Source organism: Macaca nemestrina, chromosome 10, assembly GCF_043159975.1.
Source record: "Macaca nemestrina isolate mMacNem1 chromosome 10, mMacNem.hap1, whole genome shotgun sequence".
NCBI lineage: Eukaryota > Metazoa > Chordata > Mammalia > Primates > Cercopithecidae > Macaca > Macaca nemestrina.
This window is the reverse complement of record NC_092134.1, coordinates 37,089,077-37,110,006: the sequence shown is the minus strand read 5'-3', so window position 1 is coordinate 37,110,006 and position 20,930 is coordinate 37,089,077. Positions and strand designations below refer to the sequence as shown.

At 43.0% G+C, this 20,930-nt stretch overlaps 1 protein-coding gene, 1 long non-coding RNA gene and 1 pseudogene across 10 annotated transcripts in view; 1 reads left to right on the top strand and 2 right to left on the bottom strand.

Moving 5' to 3' along the window:
- LOC105483663 (uncharacterized) overlaps positions 1 to 20,930 on the top strand; it is a 131,306-nt gene that overhangs the window by 14,904 nt on the left and 95,472 nt on the right. The window lies entirely within an intron of this gene.
- Positions 1,209 to 7,831, bottom strand: LOC139356674 (syncytin-1-like). The gene is made up of 2 exons (XM_071071288.1): positions 7,482 to 7,831; positions 1,209 to 2,106 (listed from the first exon to the last, which is right to left on the bottom strand). The coding sequence occupies exons 1-2, from the start codon at positions 7,566 to 7,568 to the stop codon at positions 1,237 to 1,239; spliced, it is 957 nt and encodes a 318-aa protein (XP_070927389.1). The 5' UTR covers positions 7,569 to 7,831; the 3' UTR covers positions 1,209 to 1,236.
- LOC112427050 (protein yippee-like 5) lies at positions 17,194 to 20,704 on the bottom strand (annotated as a pseudogene).

Below are 20,930 nucleotides of genomic sequence, written 5' to 3'. Positions count from 1 at the left end.
AGTGAGTGAAGAAGCAGCAGGAAGAGCGCCATCTTTAATGAGGTATTAGTACAGGGGAAAAAAGGCAAAGATAGGGAGAAGGTGTGGGGTGGAAATGAATATAGCTCAGGCGTTTTAATCCTTAATTATTATTCGCTATGGCCGGGGTGTGCAGCTCCAGACAGGTCCCCCTTTTTATATTTTTATAATAAGAAAACCCCTCGGGAACTGCGCCTGTCTTAGGTTGGGTCAACTCACCCCCACCTTCTAGGCCCGTCATGGGATAAGGCAGCAGCAAGGGCGGCCCTCCTGTCTTAGGCTCCAATGGAGATAGTGTCCTCTTACCCGTCATTGACTGTCCAGTTCAGCACACAGGGGAGGTGGTCTTATTAAGGTAAATAAGACTCACCATTTTCAGTCATCTCAAGGCGATGATAATGGACCTGTATAGGTTTGGCCTGGAAGGCCTCAATTTGTTGTCTGACAAATGCCATAAGCTTATTAAGGATTATAGGCCCGAGAGTGAGGAAAAGTAGAAGAATGAGTAAAGGACCAAGAAATGGCAGGAGATAGGGGAGAAGTCCATCGAGTCCAGTCCATAGTGGATTGGCGGCCAGGCCTTTTCTGCGCTTTTCTAGTTCTTCTTGCAAAGTTTTTATCTTATCTCTGACGATTCCGGATTTGTTGGCGTAAAAACAGCACTTTTCCTGTAAGGCCAAACATATCCCTCCCTGTTCTGCCGTTAACAAGTCTAAACCTCTTCTATTTTGGAGAACTACTTCAGCTAACGAGTCTACTTGGTCTTGTAAATCTTGTATAGTACTGGATAAGGTCTGTACATGTGAGATTAATTGATTGGATAATTTAGTATATTGGGTTAGTGAGACTCCTAGGCCTGTGGCTCCTGTAGTAAAAGCAGTGGTGATTCCTAGTCCAGCCAACAAGGGAATAAATTGTATGGCTCGTTTCAGTCTATAAATAAAATGTTCAATAGCGGGGATGGGGATAGGTTCATTTCCAGGGATGATATCAATGTCGGGGAGAAGAGTGGCCAGAACACAAAGCCCTGTCCAATTTGTAGGTAGATACGTATATGCCATGTTGTTTCCACAAACGAAAACCGAGCCATTTATAGCACACAAAGGGTTGGTTCCATAATCAATCACATTGATTATGGAAGTACAGTTGCCAAACATAACATAGCCTAAATCAATTTCTTTAGTGTTATTATATGATGGTGAAAAGAGGCAAGAGGAATTAGAAAACGTCATCGGTTGAACTAAGAGGAGGGGGGGTAATAGGACAGGAATTATTTACTAAGGATTCATTTGAGTAATTGACATAGGGCAATGAAAGGTTAGGTATGGCTAGAGGAATAGGGGGGCCCATTTTAAGACAAAGCCAACAATCGTGGGCCAGGCTTGTATTGGACATTTGAAGTAAATTGTAAGTAGCATTGAGGATATCAAAGGTTTGGGCATCGAGCTTAAAATTACCTCTAAGCTCAGGCAGGGCTAAAGGGTGATATTGAAGTTCAGGATATGAAGCTTTATGAATTTCTTCTAATTTTTTCTGGACGGTTTTAATTCTTGCAATATCTAATGGGCCTCCTCCATCAGAAATGTGAATGGGGGCGGTAGTGCTCCAACAAACAGGCTTTCCTTTTTGGCCGTTACAAGGAGATTGTACAAGTTTATTAGTGGATCCTAATACTTGTACATCATTGATGCCTCCAGTTTGTGTTTTTAGTAACGTGGCCGTATAATATGTTCTATTGCCTGATTTGCATTGTTGATAGGAGGTATAACAGGAACTATGTACAGAAGATTGGAAAGAGCTACAAAGGCATTCTAGGAGCGGCCCATTAGGTGAGGTATCTCTTGGGGTAGACTTACATTTCCATAACTGGTTTGGCATTAGGTAAGCTGTCTTGCCCGTGCAGGTCACCTGGGTGATTCTATCTGACGGAGGTTCAGATATTTGTCCCCCTCTGCAGTCACAAGGCTGGCCGTATTGTTTTCGTAATAATTCTTTTGCCTTACGAGGGTCACCAAAACCTGCATAGACTGTCACTATGTTGTATAGAGCGATTATTCTCCAAAGGAATTTCATGTTAGGCTTCATTTTCTGAAAAACAAGAAGGAAAGCACTTCTCAGGGAGATTTATCTTCCCTGGACTGACAATGGTTATGATTTATTTGTCTTACCAATCTTTCAGGCAGCCATCTGGCTGCATCATTTTTTTGTGAGAAGATGCATACTGAGCCTCTTCCCCAAATTAAAACTGGATCGGGGCCATGCCATGAACTATCAAGTGGATCTTTCCATTTTACCATTGCAAACTGTTTTTGAGATTCAGGATGCCAGAAACGGTCGGCAGCCGATTTTCCATGACTGTCCAAATTTTAAAAATTAAGGATAAACAGGGCATGATTGAGTATGTTTCTGGGGGTACCCTTCACGGGGTACCAGCTCCCCCCTTTTAATTTTGTGATAATAGTTTTTAATGACAGATGAGCTCTTTCTACTATACCTTGTCCTTGGGGATTATAGGGAATGCCTGTGGTATGTTTAATTTGTAGGGTATTACAAAATTGTAAGAAGGTTTTGGCTATATAACCGGGGCCATTATCTGTTTTGATTTGTTTGGGTATTCCTAAAATAGAAAAGCAGTGTAATAGATGAGCTATGACATGTTTGGTGGCCTCTCCTGTTTGGAGAGTTGCACTGATGAATCCACTATAGGTGTCTATGCATACATGGATATATTTTACTTGACCGAATTCTGAGTGGTGAGTAACGTCCATTTGCCAAATTTCATTGGGGATGAGTCCTCGGGGGTTAACTCCTAGATGGGGAACAGGTAAATATGTTATGCAGTTGGCGCATTGTTTAACTATTTGTCGAGCTTGTTCTCTGGTGAGTTTAAACATAAGTCTTAAGGTTTGGGCATTTAAATGATGTAAGGCATGTGCTTTTTGCGCTTGTTGCAAATTGTCTGTAGTGACTGTGGCTATGGTTTTTGTTGCCGTGTCAGCTGTTGCGTTACCTTGTGTTAGAGGTCCCGGTAATCCTGAATGTGCTCTAATATGCCCAAGAAAAAAGGGAGTAATCCTTTTTCGGATAAGTTGTTGACATTGTAAAAATAGGTTAGCTGTGTCTGAAATATGTTTAATTTGAGACATGGTCTCTCAGAGGGGTATTGAATGGGCCAGGTAGGCGCTGTCTGTATAAATGTTAAGTGGCTGACAAGGAAAAGCTGATAGTGCTGCAATTATAGCTTGCAGTTCGACCAGCTGAGCTGATGTATAAGTGGTCTGGAATTTAACGACTACATTATTGTAAGTGTAAGCGGCAAGTCCTGTGGAAGATCCATCAGTGAAAATTAGTAATGCGTCATTGAGAGGTTCTTTACTGGTAATATGGGGAAATACAAACGCATGAAGTTTACAAAATTGAATAAGTTTGTTAGGTGGGTAATGGTTGTCAATTGCGCCAGTATAAGAAGCGCAAGCAATTGGCCAGGCTTCCGTATTTTGTAACAGCCAATGGATACGTGATTGAGTGTAGGGCTGTATAATGGTAGAGGGTTCTATTCCAAAGTATTTTCTACTGTTTTCTCTTCCCAAGATAATTAGATCAGCTATGGCATCATAATAAGGCAACAAAACCTTTTTAGGGGAGGAGGGCAGGTGTACCCACATAATGGGATTGTTCTGCCAAAATAGGCCAGTAGGGGTTATTGTTGTGTTAAAAATAAGGAATATTAATGGCTGAGAATAATCAATACCGGTAACAAATTGTGTTGCAATGGCATGTTCTACCTGTTGGAGTGTTATTAATGCTTCTTTAGTAATGGACCTGGGGGATTTTGGATTAGAGTCTCCTTTTAATATATCGAAAAGAGGTTTTAATTCTCCTGTGGTGAGCTTTAAGTACGGTCGAAGCCAATTTATGTCTCCCAGTAATTTTTGGAAATCATTTAAAGTTTTTAAATGATCACGACGTATAACGGCCTTTTGATTAATGATTTTGGGTCCATTAATCTGGAAACCAAGATAAGTGTATGGATCTTGTAATTGTACCTTTTCTGGGGCTATTTGTAGTCCAGCTGCTGTTAACTCTTGTTTGAGTTGGGCGAAGCACTGTAAGACTTGTTCGCCAGTTTCTCCTGCTATTAAAATATCATCCATATAATGTATAATATACATTTGTGCCCATGTTTTTCTGACTGGCTCTATAGCGGCAGCTACATATTTTTGACACAAGGTAGGACTATTGGCCATACCCTGAGGTAAGACTTTCCATTGATAGCGCTTCATTGGTTGTTTAAAATTTGTAGATGGAACACTAAAGGCAAATCTTTTCTGGTCAGCAGGGTGAAGGGGAATTGTAAAAAAGCAATCTTTAAGGTCAATAACGATTTTAAAATATTTTTGAGGAATCGCAACCGGTGAAGGCAATCCTGGTTGTAAGGCACCCATAAGGATCATAGTGATATTTACTGCTCTTAAATCTTGTAAGAGTCTCCATTTACCAGACTTCTTTTTAATAACAAAAATTGGTGTATTCCAAGGGGAATTACTTTCCTCAATATGTCCTGCTGCTAGTTGTTCCTGCACTAACTGTTGGGCAGCACTTAGTTTATCATTGAGTAAAGGCCACTGATCAACCCAAACGGGCTCATCTGACTTCCAAGTAATGGGGTCAGCGCACCTTTGGGGTGCAGGTATGTCAGTGACCTGAGCTAAAAATTTCCAAACCCCTTTTTATCAAGTTGTCCTGAAACCAGTATAGGCTATGGGATACCGTTCTCTCCTTTTCCAAGACCTTTACCAGGGGTGTATCCTTGAGTTAACATTTGTGCAGTAACTATATCATTTGGACTACACATTATAATTTTCATTTGAGAGAGTAGATCTCGCCCCCAAAGGTTAACAGGTAGGTAAGGGATGACAAATGGCTTAATGAGGCCTGAATTGTTTTCTTTATCTGTCCATGTTAGGTATTTAGAACTTTGTTTAGGATTACTGCTTTGTCCAATTCCTCTCAAGTGAGTTAAAGTTTCTGTGGTAGACCAATGAGAGGGCCAATCTCCCTGTTTAATGATAGTTACATCAGCCCCTGTGTCTATTAGTCCAGTGAATGCCTTCCCGTCTAACCATAAGGTTAGAGAGGGTTTTTGATTTGTAATTGGTTGCACCCAATATATATCTGATGATCCGAAACCTTTTATATTTCTATTAGAGTATTGGATATTATTATCTGTTTTAACCAAAGGTAGCAGGAGTAACTGAGCTATTCTAACTCCTTGAGGGACAGTAATAATACTATCAATAGCTCTGGCCATAATTTTAATTTCTCCTTCATAATCATTATCGATAACTCCAGGGAGGTCTTGTAAGCCTCTCATGGTGACACTACTTCTTCCTAAAAGTAGCCCAAAAGTGTTAGGTGGTAAGGGTCCATATATTCCGGTATTTAAGGTTTGCGGTCCCATTTCAGGTGTTAGTATTGTGTGGGAGGTGGAACTGAGGTCCAATCCTGCACTTACTGGGGTTGCTCTACTAAGTTTTGAAATGGATTGCTGTTGCTGGCTGGAACAAAGCTGACTGCCCCATATGCTTGTTTCGGGGCCTGAGGCTGGCCCCTCATCCCGTTTCCCTGCCTGGGGGTAAAGGATTTCCTTGAATGTCAGTTTTAGATTTACATTCGTTTGCCCAGTGCCTTCCTCTTTTACACCTTGGGCAAAGGCCTGGGATTTTTGCTTCTGGACTCCTATTTTGGTTTTCACAGCAATCTTTTGCAAAGTGTCCCCTTTTACCGCATCTAAAACATCCTCCTTTATCTTTACCTTTGTTAATGAGGAAATCTCTTACTGTTTGGCCGCTAAAAGCGGCGGCCATTGCTAGGCCTTGTTGATATGAGGGCCCAATATCTGAACAAAGGCGAATGTATCCTGTTAAATCTGTTTTCTTTCGATAAGGTCTGATTGCCGCTTGGCAGGCGGGGTTAGCATTTTCATAAGCTAACTGTTTAACATAATCTACACCCGTTTCTGCATTTCCAAAGATTCTACCTGCCGTGGTCATAAGTCTATGCACAAAGTCTGAAAATGGCTCATCGGGTCCTTGTTTAACCGCTGTGAGCGAGGCCCCTGGATCTCCTTTAACGGGAAGTTTTCTCCAGGCTTTTGTAGCAGCAGCCTGGATTTGTGAGAACAGTCCAGGGTCATATTGCATTTGGGCCTGAGTGTCTGCATAATTACCTGAACCAGTTAACATATCAAAATCCCAACCGTTTCCTGCCTGTTGATTTCTTTTAGCTGTATCTCTACAATTTTCAAAGAACTCTGACTTCCAAATTAAGTGGTCTCCCCCAGAAAGAACTGCCCTGACTAAGGTATTCCAGTCTGTAGGAGTGAGCCAATTCTCAGCTACAGATTCCACTATAGCAAGAGTATATGGAGCAGTAGCCCCATACTGAGAGGCAGCAGTCTTTAACTCTTTTATAATAGTAAAATCAAATCCAGTATGATGCCTCCAAGCCTGTCCCTGTTCATCTATGGTTTCCGTGACCGGAAAAACATCTTTGGGGGAGGAGTCTTCTCTATGTCGGCTAGCAACTAACCCCCCTCTTGGAACATGTTGTCCAGGCCGCTGAAGTGGGCGCAAGGAACCCTCCATAGCGTCTGAGTTAGGTATTTTTTCATTTCCTGTTTTTAGCTTTTGGAGCCTAATTATCAATGATTGATGTAACTCTTCAAGTTTAATCTGTTCTTCTAGTTGAGCAATTTTTTGCTTTAATTCTTCTTTGGGATCTATTGCTGCCATAACAATGGGCGCAGAAGCCTCATTATGTGTCTTATTATATGGGGGTGGGTATGAAGAACAGGGAGGCAAATCAGGGTTGTGATATTTAGCCGCCTCTTCCTCTAAATCATCCCAATTTATATCCAATTGATTAGGCTTATTAATTTCCTCCTCCTTTTGAAGCATCTGTAAAATTGGGTATTTTTTTGGCTTGTTTTCGTGTGGTATTTCTTTATCTATTACAGAAGGAGACTTGATTTCCTCATGATCACTTTCGAGGGAAATGAGATCTTCCTCCGTATCTTGCGGAGGCTTTGTGAGGTTAGAGCGGGAGCTAACCTTTAAAATATGCTCTGTCTGAGCGACCGCAGCCATGACTTGCGGATTGGCCTCCTTCTTATCTATTAAATCTTTCATGAGGTTCCAATAAGAGAAGGCGGTTACAGGAATTTTTTCTGGCCCAAAAGTATTATAATAGTCCTGCAAACAATCCCCTACTCTACGCCATCTTTTAATATCAATAGTTCCTTCCTGTGGGAACCAAGGGCAAGTGTCTTTTACAAAATCAAAAAATTTAAACAAATCATTACCTTTAACCTTTACTCCTCATATCTTTAAAGCCTCTTTTAATTGTCCTACATATATTTGATGTTGGCTTAATTCTTGTCCCATTTCGGACGCGTCACTTACCTTCGATCCTGACGCGGCAGGTTCCCGCGGTGATCGGAAGAGTTTGACTCCTTTTGTCTTCGTTAGCGGTCGACCGTCCTTTGGCATCCTCTTCCTCACGGAGTCCCTCGTTTCCAGGTCCCTGTTCGGGCGCCACGTATCCCGGCCCGCGGGATAGTCAGAGCAGGCCCTGGAAGAGGGGGTGGGAATTTGGGGAACAAGAGACACGAGAAATGGAGACAAGACAGTGCTCTGATCAAGTCTCGTTTAATGGCGGTAATGCACTGCCTTATATACACTTGGAAGGGAAGGGGTTGGGCTAAGGCGGAAATGATCTCATTGCCGAGGGCGTGGCCAGGTTAGTTTTGGTTTCTCCAGTCGGACGTCATGTTGCGCTTGCGCTATTAAGTAACAGTTTTCCCGGGCGCGGGAAAAGTGAGTGAAGAAGCAGCAGGAAGAGCGCCATCTTTAATGAGGTATTAGTACAGGGGAAAAAAGGCAAAGATAGGGAGAAGGTGTGGGGTGGAAATGAATATAGCTCAGGCGTTTTAATCCTTAATTATTATTCACTATGGCCGGGGCGTGCAGCTCTGGACAACAATAGACACTGGGGACTCCAAAAGGGGAAAGGGAAGGAGGGAGGAAAAAGAGCTGAAAAACTACCTATTGGGTACTATGTTCATGTTCACCATTTGGGTGACAGTTCAGCAGAAGCCCAAACCTCAGCATTATGCAATATAGTCATGTAACAAATCTGTACATGTACCTCCTGAATCTCAAATTAAAATAATAATAATAATAAAGGTCAAAGTATTTCAGAGGGAGGAAGAATTTGCATGGTGAAATTTGCATGGTGAAATTGACATCCATATGGTGCATAAGGGATATCTTTGGATCTTCCGAATTACATTATATACTTTTTTAATTAAAATAAATTCTAAAAATGTGGAAGCAGTGATGATGCAGGGTGATGGGTGAAGGCTAAAAGAGTTTTGAGATACATGCTAGAAAAAGCCAAGGTTGCTGTGAAAAAATTGCTAAAGATGATTCTGGTGAGGACTCAAAAAGAACTTCCGTCTTCTTTCTTTGAGGATGCATAAATAATCATGAACAGAATACTAGCAGAAATATAGGTGGCAAAGGCTATTCTGTGAGGCCTCAGATGGAAATGAGGAACATGTTATTGGACAATGGAGAAAATCCTTTTTATAAAGTGGCAAAGAACTTACTGAATTGCATGTTCTAGTGTTTCGTGGACAGAAGAACTTTCAAGCAATGAAATTGGATAGTTGGCTGAGGCCATTTCTAAGCAGAGTGTTGAAAGAGCAGCTTGGTTCCTCTTGGCTACTGATAGTAAAAATTAAGAAGAGAGAAATGAATTGAAGAAGAAATTGTTAATCAAAAAAGAACTGGCACTTAAAGATTTGGAAAATTCTTAGCCTGTCCTTATTCCAAAAAAAAAGAGAAACCATGTTCAGAAGAGTTAGGCCAGGCATGGTGGCTCATGCCTATAATCCCAGCACTTTGGGATGTCAAGGCAGGCAGATCACTTGAACTCAGGAGTTCAAGACCAGCCTGGGCAACATGGTGAGACCCCATCTCTATTTTTAAAAATAAAAGAAGAAAAGAAAAGAAGATATTATTAAGAGTGTGGCTGGTCACCCACCTGATAAGGAGAGTAGTGTGAGTATGAACCATGGACCTAATCAACCATCTCAACAGAAGCCAGAAATAGAGTTGGGATTATTCCAGGAGAAATAATGCTTTAGTCCCCGCAGTTGGGACTAAAAGGAAAAGAGAAAACAAGATGGAATGAAGTAAGGCTGTGAATATGCAATATCCTTCAGGAAAAGAGAGGAAGGATCCCAAAGGCAATTCAGACATCATCAGGGCTGCTACTGCCACCACAGGCCCAGAGTGCACAGGCCCCTGGGAACAAGGCTGCCTCCATCTTGGTTTCAAAGAGTGGGACTGCTACTCAGCAGTCATGTGGGTGTGGCACTCACAGAGAGCCATGGGGGTAGTGCTACACTGAGCTGAAGAAGCAGGGACACCCCACTGAAAGATGGGAGTAATACCTTCCAGTGGTTCTGGAAGGGAGGACCACCACCTCAGTTGGCCTACACCCAGAGCATTCTTTGAGCCAAAGAGGATTGTATTTCAGTTTTAAGGCCCAATGAAGTTTGCCTTCTAGATTTTGGATTTCCTTGGTGCTTGTCAACCCTTTCTACCTTTAAATTTCTCCCTTTTGGAATAAGAATATCTATCCTGAGTCTGTTCCATCATTGTATTTTGGAAGCACATAACTTGTCTGGTTTCACAGATTCACGGTTGGAAAGGAATTTTGCTTTAGGGTGAATTTTGAGTCTCATTCATGTTGGATTTAGATGATATTTAGATGAGACTTTAAACTTTGAAGTTGATGCTGGAATGAGTTGACTTTTGAGACTGTTAAGATGGAGTGAATGTATTTTAAATGCAAGGGGGATATGAATTTTGAGAGGGACAAAGAGCAGAATATTATGAACTAAATGTTTAAGTCTCCCCCAAATTCATGTATTGAAACTCTAACCCCAAATGTGAGGGTATTAGGAAGTGAGGTCTGAGAGATAATTAGGTTTGGATGAGGTCATGAGGGTAGATCCCTTGGGATGGATTCAGTGCCCTTATAAGAAGAAGAGAGACTAGAAGAGAGACTTCATCTCTCTGCCATGTGAAGATACAGTAAGAAGGTGGCCATCTGCAAGCCAGGAAAAGGGGCCACGTCAAACGCTGTATCTTCTCACAGTCTGAACTTGAACTTGTCAGTCTCCAGAACTGTGAGAAACGACTATCTGTTGTTTAAGCCACCCAGTCTATAATATTTTGTTTTGGCAGCCTTAGCTGACTCAGGCACTCACTTATGCTTACATTCTAACTTCTAAATTAAGGCTGCAATGTATGAAACATGATCATAGAACTTGTAATTATCTGAGGATCCAGAAAAATCATGAGACTACACAAGGTTTATCCAGGGGCAGAGGAAATACCAGTTCACTGAGAAAAATTAAAGGGACAGTAGAAGAATAAAATATAGTTGTTTATAATTCTATCTTACAAATTATGCTTGTGAAGCCAAGTACATAAATAATCTTAAAGATTTAGTAGTTTCCACCTGCATCCAAATAATTGCTGTGTGCCTATGTCTACACTACTTTGGAAACCTCTAATGAATGAATGTGTCAAGTTTGGATGGGTATTTGAGAGAGAAAATACTTCTTATGAGGTTGACAGTTATAAGCAAAGTTAGGAACAAAAAGCAAATTCAGAAAAAATCTCATCTTTTGTTACGGGCTAAATGTTTGTGTCACCCCCTAAATTTATATGTTGAAATCCTAACCCCCAAGGTGATGGTATTGGTAGACGGGGCCTTTGGTGAATGGAATTAGTGCTCTTACAAAAGGGACCCCAGAGAGCTTGTTTGCCCTTCCACCGTGTGAAGACACAGGAAGAAGGCACCATCTATGAACCAGAAAATAGGCCCTCACCAGACATCGCATCTGCTGGCATCTTTATTGTGGTCTTCTCAGCCCCCAAAATTATGAGAAATAAATTTCTGTTATGCATAAGCTACCCAGTCTATGGTATTTTGTTATAGCAGCCTGAATGGACTAGGACACACTTCTTGAACCCCCAGGTGTTTTCCGAAGAATGAATGCCTCATATTTTACACAAGATGTCTGTGTGCACTGGGGCCGTCTAGTCTACCCTGGCCTGGTGATCAGGGCAGGGAGTCATTGAAGTTTCCCGTTCTCTAAAAGTGGAGGAAATGGCAGCCATGGGGAAGTTGCCTTTTGCTAACACAATTGAACCTTGAAAATAATATACAACTATTTTTGTCATGTTCCACTGGTCACACAGAGCAACCCCAATACAATAGGAGGGCACTCCACAAAACCATGAGTACCAGGAGGGGTGATCACTGGGAGACTCCTTGGAAACTGGCTGCTCCTGTCAAGCAGGCATTATCATTATCTCTGTTTTACAGAGGAGAAACAAGCTCCGATAAATAATTGCTCAAGTCACTCAACTTGGAATAGGCAGGTCTGGGGTTCAAACCCAGACAATGAGACCCCAGAACACATCCTTTTAGAGCACTGCCTTATACCCTGGCTTCACCACATGCCTTTCTTTCTAACTTCCTCTCTTCCCCTCACCGCACAAAACATTGCAAATGAGATTTTTCCTTTTGCTTAGACCATTTCAAAAGTCATTGTTACTTAAAGGTGGAGGTTGGAGGATTTCCAAAGAATAAAATATACAGAGAATATCTAACCAAAGTTCCTAACACATACACAATTCAGAAAATGTAACGCACAGACAAGGGGTGACAAGACCATTGACCCAATTTCAGAGCTTGACGTTACAAAATGAACACAAGGCAGTGTGGGTTGCGTGCGTGTTCTGTTCAGTTTCTCTCCTTCGGGGCTGTTTGGGTCAGTCTGTTGTCTCATGAGACTGGGTGGGCTAAATTGAGCAACATTTTGCTGTAATAAGTCTGCAAGATTAGACCTTAGGCAACAAAAGCCGGAAAGAGAAACTACATTTCCTATAAAATGTGGAACTGTGGGATAACAGTGTGACAACACTATGACTACAAAGGGGGAAATTTATATGTGAGAAGGAACTGGATTGCATGTTACCTATGTAAATGATCGTGAGAAGGAGAAAGTCGCGTTGTCCTTTTGTTGTGATCTTTTAAACCAAATGTGTAGTGCATTGAACCAAATAATTGTAGGCCATTATTTTAAAGTAGGTTATAGCACAGCATGAATTATTAATCACACCAATTTTATTTTACTTCATTGGATTTATTTAGCAATTGTTTTTAGCACTTCCTATATCCCAGGCCCCCTTCTAAGCACTTTAAATGTATTAACACATTTCAATTAATCCTTGCAAACAGCCTGAGAAGTAGGTACTATTACTGTTCCCATTTTACAAATGGGGAAACTGAAGCTTGGTGCAATGAAGTAACCAACCAAGATTCAACTGGGATTCAAACCAGGCATTCTGGCTCCACAACCTACCTTTTTAATCTAGCTCTCTGCCTTGTACAAAAAGATGGTGAGTTAGTCCATTCTCACACTGCTATAAAGAAATACCTGCTGGGCGTGATGACTCACACCTGTAATCCCAGCGCTTTGGGAGGCCTAGACGGGTGGATCACGAGGTCAGGAATTCAAGGCCAGCCTGGCCAAGATGGTGAAACCCGTCTCTACTAAAAATACAAAATTTAGCCAGGTGTAGTGGTGGGCATCTGCAATCCCAGCTACTCGGGAGGCTGAGGCAGAAAATTGCTTGAACCTGGGAGGCAGAGGTTGCAGTGAGCCGAGATCGTGCCACTGCACTCCAGCCTGGCGACAGAGGGAGACTCCGTCTAAAAAAAAAAAAAGAGGCTGGGCACGGTGACTCACACCTGTAATCCTAGCACTTTGGGAGGCCAAGGTGGGCGGATCACGAGGTCAGGAGTTCAAGACCAGCCTGGCCAACATGGTGAAACCCCATCTCTACTAAAAATACAAAAATTAGCCGAGAGTGGTGGCAGGTGCCTGTAATCCCAGCTACTTGGGAGGCTGAGGCAGAAGAATCACTCGAACCCAGGAGGCAGAGGCAGAGGTTACAGTGAGCCAAGATTGCCCCACCGTACTCCAGTCTGGGTGACAGAGCAAGACTCCATCTCAAAAAAAAAAAAAAAAGAAAAGAAATACCTGAGAGTGGGTAATTTATAAAGAAAGGAGGTTTAATTGGCTCATGGTTCTGCAGGCTTCACAGGCTTCTAATCATGGCGAAAGGCGAAGGGGGTGTGAGGTGTCTCACATAGTGGGAGCAAGAGCAAGAGAGACCTAGAGAGGAGGTGATGTACGTTTTTTTAAAACCCAATCTCACAAGCACTCACTCACTATCATGGGAACAGCACCGATGGTATGATGCTAACCCATTCATGGGAAATCCGCCCCGTGATCCAGTCACCTCCCACACAGGCCCCACCTCCAACGCTGGGGACTACAATTCCACATGGAGTTGATGGGGACACACAACCAAACCGTGTCCGATGGACACATAGTTTATTTTCTTTTGTGACTCTGCATAGGCCATTCTTGCCACTGGGACCTCTTCCCTCCCAATCCTCATGGCTTTCCCTGCCTGTCAGCAAACTCCTGCTCCTTTTTCAAGTGTCAACTCGGATTTACCCTCTGCTGTGATGTCTTCTGTGACTCACACACAGATTTAGGCACCTGTTTATTGTGTTCTCAATGTGTCTTACCGATACTATAGAAATATTTGTTGTTTTTTATCTGCCTAGTGTAAAATTAAATAAGCATGAGGCCATTGGCCAGAAGCTCTCTCCATTTTTTGAGTTTCTGTGGAACATACAGCAACCTAATAGCATGTAAACAAACTGAAACCTAATTTAGGAGTATGTTTTTGTAACATATAGCCTGGTTTCAGCCAATCACAGAGGAGCTTCAGCCAATGATAAGCACCCAATTGATGAGGCCGTGCCCAATAAGGCAGATGCCTAGCTGTAGCCAATCAAGTGGTTTCTCTACATTGCTTTTATGTTCAGCCTAAAAAAGCTCACTGCTCACACTGCCAAGTGGAGTTTTCTGAACCTCTTCTGGTTCTGAGTGCTGCCTGATTCATGAATCATTCTTTGCCCAAATAAACTCTGTTAAATTTAATTTGTCTAAAGTGTTTCTTTTAACACTAGCTTCCATTCTGCCTTCTCTGACAACAGTTCAGTAACCCATCCCACCCCCACCCCCTACTTTGGTTGTAGCCCATGTGATTTAAGTCTAGCCAATCAGAGCACTAAGGAGCTACAGTTCAGAGATGATCATGTGACCCGGATCCATCTAACTAGGGTGAATCCTGGGACTGAGCATGAGCAGCTGGGAAGAAACACACAAGTTTTTATTGTAAGCCTGGAGCCGCCAGCGGACTTCACATACTGCCTGAGCATGAAGCAAAAATAAAGAGAGTGAAAGGAATGACAGGGAGTGGGAAGGAGTCTGCTGGTGACATTATTTGATCCTCTGAATCACGCCTTACTTAAATTCAAGATATATTCTTGGATTTTGTGCATTAACAAATTCCCTTTTTGAGCTTAAGCCTGCTTGAGTTATCTGTCATTTGCAACCAAAGGAACATTAACCAATACATACATTTCGCTGTATATCTATGTCTATATAGCTATATGTATTCCATTTTACCAAGGTGTCTCCCTACTAACCACAATTCTTTGAGGGCAGTAGATGCTCAATATTTGTCAAATGATTTCAGCTGAAGGGTGTTTTCAAGGAGACTGACCCTAGAGGAGGGACATTTTAGGGAGGCTAACGGACTTTGCAAGATGTGATCAAGGGACTCAACCAAGTTGAAGAGTAGGATTGAAACAGAAGGGACAAATACCAAAGAAAGATTTAACAAGGCAGTGATACAGAGTGGGGTGGAACAATAGTTAGATTAAAGCCTGAGTGCTACCCTGTTCTGCATATTTGTGTCTTTTGGTGTCACTTTAGCAGCCAGCCTAAATTAAAATTTTATTGTACTGGCTGATTATTGCCTGTCTAAATCGTCCATCTCTGCTAGTTTATCACAAGTGAAAAAATTAATGATAGAGAATCAGAGACTCACATATGAGCAAAAAAGCATGATTATTACAAGAAAGAGCTTTTATTAAACAATACCTTCAGGTCTTCATAAGAATAGGGGTGGAAGTTCAGAGACCCACATAACTCAGTTTGCAGTAAAGGCTGCTTCCTGGGCAACTTAATGGAGCATGAACTACCTGCAACGGTCCCAGTTGAAATGGAGACTGGAAGATGAAGTTGTCCTTCCTTTCTCTAACCACCAGCCAAGAGGACACTTGGAACGTGTGAGTAGCAGCACCCAACAACCAGCTGCAGGACCCAGTGGAAGGGAGGCATAAGGTCACTCTTAAAATCCTATCACCTCACATAGAAAAGTAGCTAAGTCCTAATTAAGCTCAACATCGCCACTCTCAGCTTATCCCTGAGACAGGTCATAAGAAGAGGGACCATTTGCTTTGCTCTGGGATTGTTGCACTTCTGCTCTCTGACTTTGTCAAAAAAAAAATTAACTTAAACAGTTGCTACCATGTTGGATAGTGTAGCTCAATGGTTTCTTTCTCTCTCTCTTCCCTCTCCTCTTCTGCCGTCTATGTATTTACCATCCCTCTTGCAGAAATGCTCTTGTGGAATATGGCTTTTTTTTTTTTTTTTTTTGAGATGGACTCTCGCTCTTGTCGCTCAGGCTGGAGTGCAGTGGCACGATCTCGGCTCACTGCAACCTCCGTCTCCTGGGTTCAAGAGATTCTCCTGTCTCAGGCTCTCAAGTAGCTGGGATTACAGGTGCCTGCCACCATGCCCAGCTAATTTTTATGTTTTTAGTAGAGATGGGATCTCACCATGTTGGCCAGGCTGGTCTTGAACTCCTGACCTCACGTGATCCACCCGCCTCGGCCCCTTAAAGTGCTAGGATTACAGATGTGAGCCACCGTGCTCAGCCGGCTTTCTATTTTGTTTTCTTTTTCTTTTTCTTTCTTTTTTTTTTTTTTTGAGATGGGGGTCTCACTCTGTTACCCAAGCTGGAGTGCAGTGGCTTGATCATAGCTCTCTGCAGCCTTGAACTCCTGGGCTCAAGCAATCCTCCCATCTCCACCTCCAGAGTAGCTGGGACTAGAAGTGCAAGCCACTGCACTCGGGTAATTCTTTAGTGTTATGCAGAGATGAGGGTCTTGCTCTGTTTTGGTCTTGAACTCCTAGGGTCTCCCTTTGTTGCCCAGGTTGGTCTCAAACCCCTGGGTTCAAGTGACCCTCCCACTTCAGCCTCCCAAAGTACTGGGATTACAGATGTAAACCACTGTGCTGGCCAACTTCCTATGTTTTAAAAATCCTCCCAGTCGGGTCCAGTGCCCTAACCTAATGGATGCCAGTTGAATGTGGCCTCTTTTAGTCAAAGGGAAAGATTCTTTTTTTTTTTTCTCCAATTATTACTTTATTTATATTACTAGGCTTAAGTTACATGAAAAAAGACAACTAAGCGGTTTTGCCCATTTCAGAAAAAGTTTCCAATCAACACCAATTATGTGGCGACAAATAACTAGGAATGGTGACAGCTTTGGGTCAAGACCAACAAGGAAGAATGGACTCTCGTGCTGCAGTACATTTCCAACAAGGATACGGCACACCAGCCAGCACAGCCATGCTAACACTGGGCCTTCAGCGCCAAGCACAGATTCAGATCTATTCTCTGAAGTTAGCAAATCAAGTGAAATAACTGGAATTTTTTTTTAAGTTTAAAATGAAGCCCAAGTAAGTTTAAAACCATACTCTTGTCATATTTTCCTTTCAAAATTCACATGAAACACACTTTTCGTGCCAATAGCCCAGATATTTCTTCTTACATAACCCACCATGCAGCTGCAGACAGACTCTCCTACCTCAAGATGTAAACATAGGGGAAAAATTAATGGCATTTGTCTAATATTCTCTCTATACACTGCTGTTGGATGGAAAATACAAAAAAAATTTTTAAAGGTTCCATCTCAGATTCTCGCAACCTTCAGGTCATGCATCTGACTCTGATGCTAAGGTGACAGTGATTGTCACCTGATGTTTGTTTTCAGTAAGGAGGACCTGGGAAAGACGAATTTATCTCTTTTTCTTCAAGAATTATCAGATGGTACATGCTCCTCAGAGCCCCCACTCTCTTGAACTAGAGCACTCTGCGGGATCACACAGCCTTCCGTACAACACGGCGATCTCCAGTGACAAATGCATAAATCCATCCCGGTTTGCTATTGCAATTTTTGCAGCTCATATCTGAACCCTGTGGCCGCCAGTGAGCATGACCAGATCTTAAAGTTCACTGCACAGCAGATTAACTACCTTGTTAAAAGGCCAGTGGCACCTGTGAACTGAGCAGAGATGAGTTCTGAGCAGTTGGTCAGGATCCTGTCAGTTTGCACAAGAACACAGACGGGTACCACCGATATGATCAAGGAAAATTCTGCCCGTTTTTATAGCTGAAGTTCTACAATCTCTGAGTGGCGATGAGATCCATGGCTGCCAGATCTCCTCAGCTGGGATGAAGGCCCCAGGATTCTTGACAGTTAATCAAAACCAGAATTCATACTGAAGCAGGAAATTTTCCCTGGCCCCTCACAGGCGGGGGAGTGCAGGTGAGTGGGTGCAGGAGCTGGGGCGAGTGCTTTGGGGCACTGGCAGGAACAAAACTCCATGCAGCCCTGCAGCACGGTCTAGGGGGGTGCCCATGACCCATGAAGCCCCGGAAAGAGTGTTACAGTGCTCTTTTAGCATTGCCATCTGTGGATAGCTTAAGTGTTAACAACTCAGTGGAAAGTCAGTGTGACAGCCTTTTGCACTCGCACCCAAGTTCTCATTCACTATCCAGGAGGAATGAGGTCACACAACAAATTGGAGATGCTATATGTGGGGGATTTTATTGCCGGTGAAAGCGGCTCTCAGCAGAAAGGGGAGCTGAAAAGGGGACGGAGCAGGAAGGTAATCTTCCCCAGCAGCCGTCCCTGCTGGACTCCTCTCCAAAGCTACAACGTCAAGCTGTCCGGTGTCCTTATAAGAAGACAGCCTTGCTGGGCGCAGTGGCTCACGCCTATAATCCCAGCACTTTGGGAGGCCGAGCAAGAGAGAGCTAAGGTGGAGGTGCTGCACACTTTTAAGTCAAGCTGCTTCTCCTCTCTGCTGGCTGAGTTTTGGTGTTATTATAGACACAGGATGCGGGGCAGGGCAGGCTGTGGGTGGTTTTGGAAAACGCAACATTCCAGCAAGCAAACAGGGATGTAAGTTTTCACTTTGGGTCGTGGTATTTTCACTCAAGGTGAAAAACCTCTTCCCAGAATGTTTCTGCATCCTGTCCTTGTCATTACGGAATAAAATGGTACACTGCCATTTCATGTTATTCCTTTTTTAAAATACAAATCCTTTAAGCTGGTTGTTTACCTCTTTTTAAAAGGAAACTGTAAGGTCCTCCAGGGCAGGGAGTATGTCTGTAAAGCCTTCTAGAGCTGGGCTCCTTGCTTCCTGATCTCACTCTCTCACTGTCTGTAGGCTCTTGGGCAGGTTATTTACTTTCTTAGTGTCTCAATTTCCTCCTCTGTAAAACAGAGATAATAGTATTTAGCCCAGAGGGTTGTGGCGAAGTGTGAATCATTTCTCCATGTAAAACACATAGGACAGGCCGGGCAAGGTGGCTCATGCATGTAATCCCAGCACTTTGGGAGGCCTAGGCGGGCAGATCACCTGAGGTCAGGAGTTCAAGACCAGCCTGGGCAACACGGAGAAACCCCATCTCTACTAAAAATATAAAAATTAGCGGTGCATAGTGGCACATGCCTGTAATCCCAGCTACTTGGGAGGCTGAGGCAGGAGAATCGCTTGAACCCGGCAGGTGGAGGTTGCAGTGAGCCGAGATTGAACCATTGCACTCAAGCCTGGGCAACAAGAGTGAAACTCTGTCTCAAAACAAAACAAAACACACATAAGACAGAGCTCAGCACAGAGTAGGTGTTAAGCATGTTCACCACTATTATTTCCTTTGCTTAGCACAATACCTTGCACAGGGCAGACACGCAACAGCTGTCTCTTGAATGAAGGAATGAATGAATGAATGACTGGGTTAAGCATGTTGCCACCAGGTGGCAGAAGAGCCTCACTTATAAAGGCAGAACCCAAACACCAGATTCATGAGAACTCCCTCCTGAAGTCCAGATACACATTGCCAAATAAAATAAAATAAAATAAAATAAAATAAAATAAAATAAAAAGCACTGAACCTCATTTAGGCCTTGAAGTGAAGTTCCTCTTTTCTCTTGCCCTTCCTGTCTCTCCCATCTCTGCTCACTCTCTGAATCATTTCTTTCTTTCCCACTTAATACATATTAGTCAGTTTGGGCTGCCACAACAAAATACCACAGACTCGGTAGTTTAAACAACAGATATTTAACGCATCACAGTTCTGGAGGTTGGAAGTCCATGATCAAAGTGCCGTGATCAAAGGGCTGGTTTCTGGTGAGGCTTCTCTTCCTGGCTTGTAGATGTCCACCTTCCCGCTGTTATTGTCACAGGGCCTCTTCTCTGTGCCACACAGAGAGGAAGGAAAAGGAGTAGGAGAGGGAGAGATCTCAGATTCACACAATGAAGCCCTAACTGCCAGTTTGACTATATTTGCAGATGGGGGGGTTTTTTTGTTTGTTTTTTGTTTTGTTTTTTTGAGACAGAGTCTTGCTCTGTTGCCCAGGCTGGAATGCAGTGGCCTGATTTCAGCTGACTGCAACTTCTGCCTCCAGGGTTCATGCCGTTCTCCTGCCTCAGCCTCCCAAGTAGCTGAGATTACAGGCACCCGCCACCACACCCGGTAAATTATTTTGTATTTTAGTAGAGACAGTATTTCACCATGTTGGTCAGGCTGGTCTCAAACTCCTGACCTTGTGATCTGCCCGCCTTGGCCTCCCAAAGTGCTGGAATTGCAGGTGTGAGCCACTGCACCTGCCTGCAGATGGGGTTTTTAGGGAGGGAGAGAGAGAGGGAGATCTGGAGTGTCTTCTTATAAGGACACCAGTCCTGTGGGATTAGGCCCCACCCAAGTTACCTCATTTAATCTTAATTACCTCCCTAAAGATCCTGTCTCCAAATACAGTCAAACCAGGGGTTAGAGTTTCATTGTGTGAATCGGGGAGGGACACCCTTCAGTTTATAACACACACCTTTCATTTTTTAATTCCTGATTCTCACATTTCCTACCAATGTGGTTTTTCATTCTTACTCTCTATTATTCCCGCTCCTCCCCCGGCTCCCATCCGCCATCCCTCAATCTTTATATGGCTTTTCTAGGGCTAGTGGTATTTATTGTAAACTGAACAACTCTAGGGGGCACCATTCATACCATAGTCAGCACAGGTTTGCATATGTATTATGACAATGTTGAGGCTGATGGCAGCAACATGTCTTGAGGAAGGGGAGCCTTTTTCTTACTCACACAAAGGTGCTGGCCCCTTCGTTTTCCTCTGTTGTTGTCCTGTCCTCCTCCCCATCATTCTCTTTCTTCAGCCTTCTCTCTCTTTCCTTACTCTCCTCTTCAGGCTGAACCTGCTCTGTGTCCGTAGAGAGATGATTTAATTCATTGCACCACACATTCATCCTGTACTTTTGGTCAGCCAGGCCCTTTGTGGGTGCCAGGTGGTTCACCCTATTCTTTTTGTTTGTTTGTTTGTTTTGTTTTGTCTTTATTTTTTATGTATTTATTTATTATACTTTAAGTGCTAGGGTACATGTGCACAACATGCAGGTTTGTTACATATGTATACATGTGCCATGCTGGTGTGCTGCACCCAGTAACTTACATTAGGTATATCTCCTAATGCTA